This window comes from Schistocerca nitens, chromosome 7, assembly GCF_023898315.1.
Source record: "Schistocerca nitens isolate TAMUIC-IGC-003100 chromosome 7, iqSchNite1.1, whole genome shotgun sequence".
Lineage (NCBI taxonomy): Eukaryota > Metazoa > Arthropoda > Insecta > Orthoptera > Acrididae > Schistocerca > Schistocerca nitens.
In genome coordinates, this window is record NC_064620.1 from 573,195,049 (window position 1) to 573,209,358 (window position 14,310).

The 14,310-nt window shown below is 41.7% G+C and overlaps 1 protein-coding gene across 1 annotated transcript in view; it reads right to left on the reverse strand.

Annotated features, from left to right (window-relative positions):
* Positions 1-14,310, reverse strand: part of LOC126195138 (solute carrier family 22 member 1-like) — a 286,230-nt gene that overhangs the window by 95,673 nt on the left and 176,247 nt on the right. Inside the window, exon 3 of the mRNA XM_049933636.1 lies at positions 3,504-3,670. Coding sequence (XP_049789593.1) covers positions 3,504-3,670 — 167 coding nt within the window. The remainder of the gene's footprint in view (positions 1-3,503; positions 3,671-14,310) is intronic.

The window sequence follows — 14,310 nt, forward strand, 5'->3', positions numbered from 1 at the left end:
ATAGATTATATAATGGTAAGACAGAGATTTAGGAACCAGGTTTTAAATTGTAAGACATTTCCTGGGGCAGATGTGGATTCTGACCACAATCTATTGGTTATGAACTGCAGATTGAAACTGAAGAAACTGCAAAAAGGTGGGAATTTAAGGAGATGGGACCTGGATAAACTGAAAGAACCAGAGGTTGTAGAGAGTTTCAGGGAGAGCATAAGGGAACAATTGACAGGAATGGGGGAAAGAAATACAGTAGAAGAAGAATGGGTAGCTCTGAGGGATGAAGTGGTGAAGGCAGCAGATGATCAAGCAGGTAAAAAGACGAGGGCTAATAGAAATCCTTGGGTAACAGAAGAAATATTGAATTTAATTGATGAAAGGAGAAAATATAAAAATGCAGTAAATGAAGCAGGCAAAAAGGAATACAAACGTCTCAAAAATGAAATCGACAGGAAGTGTAAAATGGCTAAGCAGGGATGGCTAGAGGACAAATGTAAGGATGTAGAGGCTTGTCTCACTAGGGGTAAGATAGATACTGCCTACAGGAAAATTAAAGAGACCTTTGGAGAGAAGAGAACCACTTGTATGAATATCAAGAGCTCAGATGGCAACCCAGTTCTAAGCAAAGAAGGGAAGGCAGAAAGGTGGAAGGAGTATATAGAGGGTTTATACAAGGGCGATGTACTTGAGGACAATATTATGGAAATGGAAGAAGATGTAGATGAAGACGAAATGGGAGATAAGATACTGCGTGAAGAGTTTGACAGAGCACTGAAAGACCTGAGTCGAAACAAGGCCCCGGGAGTAGACAACATTCCATTAGAACTACTGATAGCCTCGGGAGAGCCAGTCATGACAAAACTCTACCATCTGGTGAGCACGATGCATGAGACAGGCGAAATACCCTCAGACTTCAAGAAGAATATAATAATTCCAATCCCAAAGAAAGCAGGTGTTGACAGATGTGAAAATTACCGAACTATCAGTTTAATAAGTCACAGCTGCAAAATACTAACGCGAATTCTTTACAGACGAATGGAAAAACTGGTAGAAGCGGACCTCGGGGAAGATCAGTTTGGATTCCGTAGAAATGTTGGAACACGTGAGGCAATACTGACCTTACGACTTATCTTGGAAGAAAGATTAAGAAAAGGCAAACCTACGTTTCTAGCATTTGTAGACTTAGAGAAAGCTTTTGACAATGTTGACTGGAATACTCTCTTTCAAATTCTGAAGGTGGCAGGGGTAAAATACAGGGAGCGAAAGGCTATTTACAATTTGTACAGAAACCAGATGGCAGTTATAAGAGTCGAGGGGCATGAAAGGGAAGCAGTGGTTGGGAAAGGAGTGAGACAGGGTTGTAGCCTCTCCCCGATGTTATTCAATCTGTATATTGAGCAAGCAGTAAAGGAAACAAAAGAAAAATTCGGAGCAGGTATTAAAATTCATGGAGAAGAAGTAAAAACTTTGAGGTTCGCCGATGACATTGTAATTCTGTCAGAGACAGCAAAGGACTTGGAAGAGCAGTTGAACGGAATGGACAGTGTCTTGAAAGGAGGATATAAGATGAACATCAACAAAAGCAAAACAAGGATAATGGAATGTGGTCGAATTAAGTCGGGTGATGCTGAGGGAATTAGATTAGGAAATGAGACACTTAAAGTAGTAAAGGAGTTTTGCTATTTAGGGAGTAAAATAACCGATGATGGTCGAAGTAGAGAGGATATAAAATGTAGACTGGCAATGGCAAGAAAAGCGTTTCTCAAGAAGAGAAATTTGTTAACATCGAGTATAGATTTAGGTGTCAGAAAGTCGTTTCTGAAAGCATTTGTATGGTGTGTAGCCATGTATGGAAGTGAGACATGGACGATAACTAGTTTGGACAAGAAGAGAATAGAAGCTTTCGAAATGTGGTGCTACAGAAGAATGCTGAAGATAAGATGGGTAGATCACGTAACTAATGAGGAGGTATTGAATAGGATTGGGGAGAAGAGAAGTTTGTGGCACAACTTGACTAGAAGAAGGGATCGGTTGGTAGGACATGTTTTGAGGCATCAAGGGATCACAAATTTAGCATTGGAGGGCAGCGTGGAGGGTAAAAATCGTAGATGGAGACCAAGAGATGAATACACTAAGCAGATTCAGAAGGATGTAGGTTGCAGTAGGTACTGGGAGATGAAGAAGCTTGCACAGGATAGAGTAGCATGGAGAGCTGCATCAAACCAGTCTCAGGACTGAAGACCACAACAACAACAACATATGCAGAGTTCAATTATATCATTGCAGATTCCTTTTTGAAGAAATAGTTGTGTGAATAACACTTGTGCAAATGTTTTAGTCAAATCCAAACAACAAGTACTTATTAAAAAATTTTCTGATGAGAAAATAGATTTATAACGTTTCAAAAAGTTATTTCAACTTTATTTGTTAGCATTTTGCACTTATTGTTTAAATATAAAACTTAATTTGTGAATGAATTATTTGGAAAGATTCATTTTTCTGGACAATCCCTGTTGAGTGCAATATCTTTGGCAGGCAGTTGTACTGAGTCAGTCATTATATTTAGCACTGTGGCCAAAAGTAATGAATTGTAACTAAAACTGAATTAAATTATTTGTTTGCTGAAAAAGGAGGAAGTTAAGTGGTAAAATAATGAGAATCACTAGTCTGCCTTCAGTATAGAAAACTAGAAATGAATCCAGGATTATAAAGAACTTTCTGGAAATCTTTTATATAAACGATAAGTAAAAAATATGTTGTGTTTTAAGTTCTCAAGTATCTTTTAAATCATTGCCACATACCCATTATTCTGATATGAAATGGAATTAGAATTGAATACTGAATATATTTAGTAGTCTATGACAGCAAAAGAAGCATTACGTTGTCCAGGTGTGAATCTATAAATATCTGACATCTGAAATTGAGATGACTGACATGTCTTCTCGGACTACCATCACATATGGGATATATCTCAACCTGAAAAAATGGTTCAAATGGCTCTGAGCACTATGGGACTAAACTTCTAAGGTCATCAGTCCCCTAGAACTTAGAACTACTTAAACCTAACTAACCTAAGGACATCACACACATCCATGCCCGAGGCAGGATTCGAACCTGCGACCGTAGCGGTCGCGCGGTTCCAGACTGTAGCGCCTTTAACCGCTTGGCCACCCCGGCCGGCTATCTCAACCTGATATGCAGAGTAAGTCTTCATAGCTGTCATCCAGCTTCATGCAGCACCACTGGAACTAAATCACCAGAACTGCCTTTGTCAATCCCACAAGTCTACAGAGTTAAAAAAAACCAAGTACAAGCATTCTCACAGTCAATATGTAGTTCATACAAAGTACACAGCCACACTAATTCTGTTCATATAGGTTGCTACGTGTGCCCCCCCCCCCCCCCCTGCCCTGGAAATATGTAGTTTTAAATCGCAGATTTGGAGGTTTTAATACTTTTTTTCCATTTTACATAAGTGAGTGGACTCCCCAACAAACAGTGCACCATACCTCACTTGTCATGGTAGCAGGCAGGGCCGAGAGGTTGTAGTGCCAGCCCTGGTCACAGGTGGTGACAGGTGCCTCATGCGCCCGTGCTGGCGGCCTGTGGTCACGCTGCCACTGGATGTAAGCTGCCACCAGGTCATCTGAGTATCGCTCGCAGCTGCTGTACACACCTGCATCAGAACCCCATTCCAATGGTTAAATACCCATACTTACAGACACTTTGTAGCACTATAGCAAAAAGTGGACAAAATCACACTGAGACTACAGTAAACACTTTTACTTCCTCGTATGTTTTCTGACTTCTCCATAACACACTGGTGTTTCCTTTTGCTTTCTGCTTGCCCTATCACATCTCTGAGACCATGCTAGTTTACCAGATATGTATAAAGACAATAAGAGTCAAACGATGTGAAGGGGAAGCACTAGTTGAGAAGGCAGTGAGGTAGCCTACAACTCTATCCCCAAAGTTATTCAACCTACACCTTAGCAAACAAACAAGAAATTTTGAAAGGGAGTTTAAATTCATGCAGGAAAAACAAAATTTTTTTGGTTTTCTGATGATGCCTTTATTAACTTTGCCAGATCACTTGAATGGAATGGATATTGTTTTGAAAACACGTTATAAGATGGACATTAACAAAGCATGGAATACAGTTGAGGTAAATCAGGTGATGCTGAAGGAATTAGATTAGGAAGTGCAGCACTAAAAGTTTTCCTAGTTGGGTAGCAAAATAATTGCCAATGGCTGAAGTAGACAGGACAGAAAATGCAGACTGTCAGTAGCAACAACAGCAATTTTGGAAAAAAGAACTACCATAAAACATTGGTAATTGGAGGTAATTGGGCTTTGTAGAGCTTGAATTTTCGAAAACTTGAATTACACACAGAGAGATGGTTTTAAAAGTCTTTTATTTAAAACTTGATCCAGAACTTTATGTTAACAGTATTATTACAGTAAACAAAGTTATTTAATGAGTTAAAGTGTAACTTGGAGTTTTAGAAATAATGTCCTATGAGGAGCTCAAACATTTACAGTAAGCACATAAGTATTTTATAAGCTACCGTGCAACTATTACTACTGTACACAATTTATTTTCAGAAAAAGGAATCAATAGTTTTTTGTTTTTGTGAAGCACATCTGTTCCCACCAGCATAGTCCTACCATCGGCGTAGAAGTGTAATATCAGCAGGTGTCATCACATTCTCTTGCTCCATGTACACAGAGGAAATTCTCATGGCACCATTCCATCACTGATCTTGCTGGCACCAACATCATCCTCTTCTACTCCATAATTAAAATCACTATTTCCCTCCCTCTCCCTCCCTCCTTCCTCCCTCCCTCCCCCTTCTTCTCCCCTCCCTGTGTATTTTTTATTTTACTGACGATATTCTTTTGATTTTTTAAATGCAACAGTTATGCGTCATCCACCTGGGATTAAATGGAGGCTCATATTGCCGGGGCACAAATTATCGAGATTTTACTGTATGTTAGTATCTAATACAAATTTAAACTTCACGAAGTCATTTCTGAAAATATTCATCGCAACTATAGCCTTCTACAGAGGTGGAACACAGATGATAAACAGTTCAAGCAAGAGGATCCTTGGCTTGTTGTTGCAATCCGCCATGACTCTGCCATCTGTGCCAACCTCTTCTACATTTCAGAGTAGCACTTACTTCAAATATCTTTAATTATTGCTTGCAATCCTCCTGCAGTTTTTACTCTCTACAGCCCCTTCTCGTTATTCTAACAACAAGAACACACATACAGTGATGGTCACTGTTATATCCTAGCCAGTAATGCCAACCGAGCCCGCTGCCAAAAAGGTTGGCAGCATCAAAGTCCGGACGCCATCCGGATAAGCAGCGCCAGCGATACAGGAAATCACCGCAAGTCTGCGCGCGCCACCGCTGGCTTATGGCTTCTTAAGCGCTGGAGTCGCGAGCGCTAGGACAGTTCTGGATTCGCCGCTCAGTTGTATACTCGCCACCGACTTGTGTACCTGCTAGTCAGTTGTGTGTTCATCGCAGCAGAGTTGTTGTTTGTCATCAGCCAACGCTGACCTAGCCGCTCCGACTCGAACTAGACAGATTTCTGTAGACCATGTTCACCACTTTGTTCTATATCGTCGTTAATAAAGATAAGTACCGACTTTCATTTAATCTGAGTGTTTGGGTTTTCATCTTTCTGTTCACTGTTCCAGCGGACCGGTCGGCCCGCTATTAAAAGTGTGGCGGTGACTTCGTAGGCCGTTTCTACAGCGAAGTGTTGTCGCTACGAAGGCCGTCACAAAAGTCACAATACTTTATTACTTCTAGAAATAACTTGCTGAGGAAGACACTTGCCACAGAGGGGCTCGACTACTAGTTCAGTAATCCTAATCAGAATGTCAACAGGCAACTGAGCATGAGACTGGCTGGGACTGACTCATAAGTTGTCAGCCAGCCGGCAGAGTTAAGGAGGAGAGGCTGTGCATGCATCAGTGAGTTGCAGCCTGTGATGGGTCTGGCATCTGTCTGTTTCTTTGGTGCTGGATCTCAGGTATGGAATGTGTGCAGGTCACCAGACTCCTCCCCCCTGGGTGCAGAGCACTGCTGTGGATGGCCACGATGTGGACACTGTCCATGTCATTGGAAGCCTTCGAGGTGAGAGGCAAGAGCAACTTCTGATCGATGGAGGCCTTAGAATATGGACAAAAGAGGCTGTGCGAGGAGTACCCCGATGTCCTTCCATTGGAGTAAGAGATAATAGGATCAGCAATGGGCAGTCCACGCCAGGATCCTTGCTGAAGTCCAGCAGTGGTGTGCAAGGTGGCGGAGACTCCACCACATGCTGAGGCTGTGCAGAAAATAGGAAACCAGTGAGGGGCATGTCCATTGACTGTAGAGGGGCATAGGAGCTGCTGCTGTAAACTATAAAGTTGTGGGCTCATCGAGTGGAGGCACTGACACAGATGGAAGAGGAGGCCGGAAGAACAGTGGGTAGGTGGCACCGAGTGACCGAGGTACCAGCCAAGGTGGTGGTGTGGTTGGGACAGGGGGTTGGACACCCACAGGTGGGTGGACATTCACCTGGATTCAGAGCTGATTTCAATGGGGCTGGACCTCCCAGTCTCCAGTTCATAGCATGTAGACGTCACAGCCATTCCCTGACACATGAAGACTGCCAGGAACCAACAGCAGGGTGGAGGGGATGACAACCTAAACAACGCAGTCAGACTGCTGTCCCTGGTGGAAAACTCAGTACAGCTGTACATTATGTTTGATCTCTGCTTAAGACAGTGTTACTATTAGGGCACATATTCGTTGAAAACACTGATGATGGCTGTTAACCAGTTGAAATCGATTTGCAAAAGTAAATAAAGAAAACATGATTTTGCGACTGGTTGCTGCTTATTTGGTAATTTTATGGTTTATGGTCGCTGTACAACTTGGAACCACATGGAGCCCACCATTCTGATGGTGGGTGAGATTCTGGGTGGAAATTTTGGAGTAGTGTCCTCAGCTGGAGCCCATGGAGAACTTAAGGGCTATTGGTACCAATAGGAGTCGTCTGGGAGGCTGTCAGAAAGAAATGTAATGGGGAAGTCCTGCATCTATTTTTTCATCTGGGTCTTAAAGATGGTAATCATGTGGCTGGCTTCCCTGTTAGATTGGGGGTGAAAGGGAGGGGTACGAACATGGCAAATGTCTGACCACACACAAAAATCACGAAACGGCTGAGAGAGGAACTGGGGTCTATTTTCACAAACGAGAAAAACTGGGAGATCTTCCACAGAAAAAAATTTTGGGAGAGCATGAACAGAGACTTCGGTAGTGGCCAAGGAGCACTGGACCACATATGGGAAACGTCAAAATGGATCAATGACAATCAGCCAAAACGCATTCAGAAACTGACACATAAAATCCACACAGATGTGTTCCCAGGACTGTACTGCTGGAGGCCATGAGGAGAACGAAGCCTTGGGAGACTAGCACACAGGAGACATGGAGCAAGCAAATGCTCCAGCTCCCGGTCAATGCTGGGCCAGTACACATGTCTGTGAGACAAAGATCTGGTGTGGGAAGAAGTGACCACCATGTAACAGCTGTAAAGCTTCCCGCCATAAACTACCACATATAACCACCCTGGGAGCCCCATCGTCCTTGGAGAGGAGGTGGACCCCTTCTAAGACTGAAAGATGATGGCACAAGAGTGTTTGGTTTGGAATGAAGGGAACTAAATTGCAAGGTCATGAATTACATCATCTGTTAAGTAGCAAAATATGAATACTCATCAAAGGCAGGAGGCTGTAGCCGTACTTTGAATTTCGCAGCGCTACACTCGTTCCCTCAGATAAAAAATATCCCGTCGCAGCGGTATGAGCGCTCGACGCCAGAGAAAATACTAAAATTGTAACTCTTTTTTTTTGTTTTCTATCCGTTTCTTGATTGTCTCTTGATAGCCGAAGCTTAAGGCAGACGTGATCTGATGAAGACGTTAAAAAACTTATTAGCTAGTCTTGATCTGATTTTAATGTGTAGACATATTGTCGAAGTTGTTAAGAAATTCGGAGGATGGAAGTAGCAAAGTAAATTAAATTGTATACAGTATCAAGATGATTTTAATTGATATAAATTAGTGATTCCTGGACGATTGCAAGATTTCGGAGCAGACTTTTCACGCAGAAATGAAGGACATTTTTGAAGACCTGGACGCCACACGAAAGAAGACAAGTTAACCTGGTAAAGGATGAACTCTTATCTACGCCACTTCCCCCTGTCAGTTACATTTTGTTATTCTCTGTTTCTTTTCAATAATTTTTGTAGTGGAAATTGATTTAACTTTTGCTCAAAAACGCCACTAGGACCACCCCAACAATAGCTTTTCCGAATCACGAAGTCCGATAGCTTTTCTGTAATACGAAGTCCGATCTGCATTTTTTTCTTTCTTTCCCTTTTTTCACGGTCCTTAACGATTTAAAAAAACCATTTTCACCTACGATTTCTTCCCACATTTTCAACTTTTTTCTTTTCTTTTCTTCTCTCTTTTCTTTTTTTACTAACCACTACAACTGGCGACCGTGACAGGACGCAATTTTCGGATGTGTCGTTTTTGAGCAAATTTGAAACTTTAATTTGTATTTTTTTCCCAACAGAGAATAACAAAAAATCCTGAAGTTTAAAGGGTAACGAAAACACCAACTTTATTGTACCTAAGCAAATGATTATACAACAATATTGTAAAGAATTTTTGTAACTAATTCAATCTGTTTTCTTTTCATGGCATATATTGATGCAAAACTGTTATTTTGAGACCTTTTGTGGTTATCCGATGGAGATGTATTAAGAAAATCCATATTTTGACGAATACGATTTACGCAGAAGTGTTTGACCAGCCGCTGCAGGACAGAAAATTTAATGGTGAGTCACACAATTATGTTTCATTTAAACATTCAATAGCCAACTGCAGAATCCATTTTTCCCTTTCCACACATCCTGTAGTTTTCTTCTAGATTTTTCCAAAATTATCTATCTCTATTGTAGTTTGTGGTAATTATAGTATTGTTGTAGCATATGAAGATCGTGAATTTGACCGCCAAACAGTCATTTGTTACGAAAAATTTTGTCCGTCCTGCTGCATCTTTCTCAACCATTGTTTGCAATAGAGCAATCATTTACATTGACGAGAAAATATTTCATCCTAAATTTGAGTCAAATCTTTATTAATCAGACAATTATACATCCTATTACAATGGAACGCGGTAAGATAGAGATAGTTTCGGCAGATGAGTTAAGTGAAGTAGATTCATCTTTCAACCAACAAGAAAGTCCGCGTTTCCCTCCATGGACGAGTTCACAGATCAATGTAATGATTTTGCCTCAAACGCGCAACATTTATGATAATACACAGATGGCGACTTTAAATGACGAAATGTGGAATGGACGCGAGACTAGACCGTCAGCGCCATTGTTAATGTCAATGTCAGAACCGAATATGAGACAAATTCAGCAATGTGACACAAATCGGACATAAGAAACTGACAAACTGGACCGACTATTAGAGTTATTTGCAGACATGAAACGAGACGTTAGTCAGAAAATTGACATATTAAATCATACTATGACCGAAAATTTTGAACGGACGACAAAACAGATCACAGAATTAAATAACACCACTCAACAGCTCAGCCAGCAATTTGAGACATTGTCCGACCGAGTCACTAAACAGGACGAAACTTTGGTTACATTCACACGTGAAACAAAAAACGATATCACCCGATGTGAGAATCAGTTAACTCAAATAGTTAATGTGCAGCAGGAAGTGAACACCTGTGTGGAAGAGTTAGCTCAGGCCCACACTTCAGCTAGCTCCACCCAAGAAAAGCTGACTGAAGAAGTGGGAAATATTACCCAACAACTCACAATGGTAGTTCTTGAACAAACCCACCTCAAAGAAAAGATAGAAAAATTAGAAGACCAAGCGGACCTCGCGTCACTAAACAACGACACCAACATGGCCGAGAGAATTGTACACGAATATAAATTGTGTGACGACTATCTGGACAAAAAACTTGAAACAAGTACACAGGACATACTTTCAAAAACAAAGACACATGTTAAAGACGAGACAAAACACATAGAAGACGAAGAGACAAAATTACGAGACCATGTTGTGCCGTGTTTGGCGATTGGTGCAAATGCATCGTCAGGGAACGACAAAACAGCTAAAACCATGGCTAATGACAGACAGAACACCTATTGTGGAATCACCTATTTCAAGTCAAAATTACAATGTGCCGCTTTCTTTTCCACCGAACGAGCAATATTACGGTACAACACCTAGAGTAGCAAGTGACACAGACCACGTCAATAGTGTTATGCCAACCGGCATGGCCGATGACACGTTTGTAAGGCATGGGTATTTCCAGACATTTTCCAGTGAGGACAAGCACAAAGTCCACCCTATTGTGTTTATTACATCATTTGACGGTGTTTTTCCACGTAGTTGGTCAGAAGTCGACAAAATCAGATACGTCACCAATCTCATGAGAGGACGAGCAGCTAAGTGGGGTGCCGCTATGAAGCGGCGGTGCCTTACGTTTGAAAAGTTCGAACAAGCCTTCTTGGACAAATGCTGGTCCGAGAATGAGTAACAGAGTCTAAGGAGAGAAGTGTGCAACCTCGAGGCCTATGACCCTAAAAAAGAGACATTAAGACAATACTTTGAGAGGTACGTAGACAAGACACTGTACTGGTCCAAACCAGCCGACTTGCCAGAGATAATTGACACTTTAAAGAGCCACTTACCCTTTCCATACTGAGACAGATTAATAGGAGTAGTGGAGAATGACGTTAAGACTTTCTTAAACTTCTTAGATCAAATGGACGTAGTTTACAGAGGCGATTCACGCCATTGAAATTTTACTCTTATTAGTAAACAAAATCAGCACCCACCCCAAAGGAACCGTAGTGACGGTGGTTGGTGGAACCATCCCTCCGCGCCGCGACGCAGTACGATGCCTGCGCGCGATACATCAAATGGAAACGTGTATGACGTTAGGAACAACCGCAGAAATTCGTGGAATAATAATAACAACAATAATTATCCCCCATATCAAAATGGTAACTACATGCAAAATGAAAATCACAGACAGTACAACAACAACCGCAATGGGAGACGTGAGAATAACCGGTACAACCCGGGCTACTTTGACAGGAACATGCCATATAACAGACATAATTACCATCAAAACAATAACAATCCCAACAATCACCGACCGAATATGTGGAACACACAACATCCACGCATGACAAATCATAACCCTCCACGGAATCCGCCGCCGTTCCCCAGTACAGTCATGCACTCCCCGCCACGAAGTAGCAATAACAATTGCGACGCGCCATCAGCTGACGCGTGGGCGCCAACCGACCGGAATGTAAACATAGTGGAGCCGGTCAATGAACCCCGCCAAACACAGCAGACGACGGAAAACAGTCGACGACCGAGCTAAGCGCTCGTGCTTCGGTCGTGAGGTGTTGTAAGAGCGCAACGGCTGAGACGATTTGTTTCCTCAGGTACGATGACAAAATGACAGCAGAACAGGAATTAACCGACGAGATAAACATTAAATCAGGCAGTTGTGTTAAAGAATTCATACAAGCTACGGCATGGGTTAAGTTTAACGACTATGATGTACAAATTTTATTCGATACTGATGCTGCTGCAGGTGTGATGTCAACCGCATTCTATAATGAATTGAAACAAATTATAAACATACCTACATTACCTGTACAGAATTGCCACGTGGTTAGTGCCACAGGTACTAAATCTAAGAATATACGCATGCAAGCCCTTGTTAACTTCACATTTTCCAATACACAGTTCAAGTGTAATTTTCTGATTGTAGACAAGCTTATCGTACACTGCATCGTAGGGATGGATTTCTTGAATGAACACAAAGCAATCATAGATTTAAGTAATGGCATATGTCAATGATCTGTAGGAGAACACCTAATTAATGTTGAACTTAACAAGACGATTGAACCACGACAAAAACATTACGAAGTAAGTCAATTTCAATTGGTATATCCTACCATAGTTAGTGTATGTAATTTAACACCTGAAGATTCAGACTATCAGGAGACTGAGCAGGATTTATTGTATCAGAAATGTGTCGAATCTGACTATTTAACGAAATAACAGCAAGAAGAATTGTACAAATTATTATGTGATTATGCACAAGTTTTCAGTGAGATGCCTGGTGTAATCAGAGGTTATAGCTACAAAATGGATGTTAAGCCACATAAGACTTATTGCAGGACACATTATAATATTCCATGGGCGAAGAAACCTGCAGTTTTACGTGAAATAGAGCCTATGTTGACCTGGGGAGTCATAGAAAAATCACATTCCCCTTATTGGAGTCCTATGCTGGCGGTGGGCAAGCAAGATGGCAATGTCAGATTGGTGCTAGACGCACGTGAAATCAACAAAATGATTATACCTGTTAAAACAAGACCCGTCAACTTGGACGAACAGTTGCTAAAATTTTATAATGTATAATACCTAACTAATATTGACCTCCGCTTATCGTACTGGCAGGTGTCCCTTCACAATGACAGTCGTAAATACACTGCTTTCCTTTGTGAAGGACGCAGTTATCAGTTTTGAGTGTTGCCTTTTCGTTTGCGCGTAAGCGCGGGCGTGTTCATCGAGGCGCTTGACGCCGTTCTCGGCCCGTGTTTGTTGTCACGCGTCACGGCGTACGTCGATGATATTGTCGTGGCAACAAATACGTTGGAGGAACATATTGATCTGTTACAGCAAATTTTATTTAAATTTTCACAAGCTGGAGTCACAGTAAATCTTTCGAAGTCCAAAGTAGGAAGGCGCGAAATCAAGTTTTTAGGCCATATTGTCTCGCCGGAAGGCATTCGTCCCGATTCTAAAAAGATTGATGCTATTCGTAATTTCCTTCCTCCACAAAACCGCAAACAGTTGAAAGCATTCTTAGGATTATCTTCTTTTTTTCGGAAGTTTGTTTCAAAACAGCATCTGAACATCTCTCACCTGCTAACTCTACTGAAAAAGAACGCAATTTGGAGTTGGACAGAGTTTTGCCAAGCTGATTTTCAGGCTATTAAAGATGCATTGGCGAACGCACCCCTCCTCTGCCACCCTGACATGACGTCAGATTTTTGCCTAGCCACGGATTCGTCATCATACGGCCTTGGAGCTTTTCTATTTCAAATTCAATCCGAATCAAGACGATCTGTCATCAAACCGCACGCTCACTGAGTGCGAGAGGTCGTACTCGGTGACGGAGCGGGAGGCTCTTGACATTATTTGGGCATTCCGTAAGTTTCGCTACTTTCTTTGGGGTAAACATACTCGCATATACACAGACCACCAAGCCCTTTCTTTCTTGCTATCATGCAAATTGCTTCATTCACGGCTCACCCGGTGGTGCCTTTCACTCCAAGAATACAGCTTCGAAATTATTTACATTAAAGGTAAATCAAACGTAGTAGCCGATGCCCTGTCCCGTTTGCCCCAAGGCATACAGGATTTTTCGGAACGTTCCGAGCAAACATCAGACTTTAACATCTTACTTATGTATGATGGTGCATACGCCCCACACTACCGCAATATGTGCAAGAACTTTGCTTCACTTCAGGACAGCGACCCCAGATGGTCAAATATCAAAAAGAAATTACGTACAGATCCTTCTTCACATTTACAAAAATATTACACAATACACAAAAATGTACTTTTTCATAGGCGTACCCCAGACTCGCACCATTGGTGTGTTTGTCTACCCGACGCGCATGTTGACGATTTTATTCTGTTCACACACAAAACTTGGGGACACTACGGAGTCACCAAATGCACTGATAAAATAGTACAGTACTGTTATTTTCCCAGTCCGCGTAGGAGAGTGTTGCAAATTGTTCGTAAATGTATCATCTGCCAAAAAGCAAAATTTTCCAACCGATCATCTTTGAATGAATTACATCCTATTGTACCAACCCGACCTTTGGAGTTAGTATCATTGGATATCGCCGGACCTTATCCCAGGGCTCGTGGAGGTGTGAAATACATCGTTGCTGTATTTGATGTCTTCTCAAAATACTTAAAATTGTATGCTATCCGCACTGTCAACGTATCTGCTATTGCTAGACGTTTGACTAACAGTTACTTTACAAGGTTTGGCAAACCCCACAGCATTATCACAGATAACGCACCCTATTTTACGGGAAGAAAATGGAAATTTTTGTTGCCACACATAACATAAAACATATTCTTACATCAGCATTTCACCCGGAA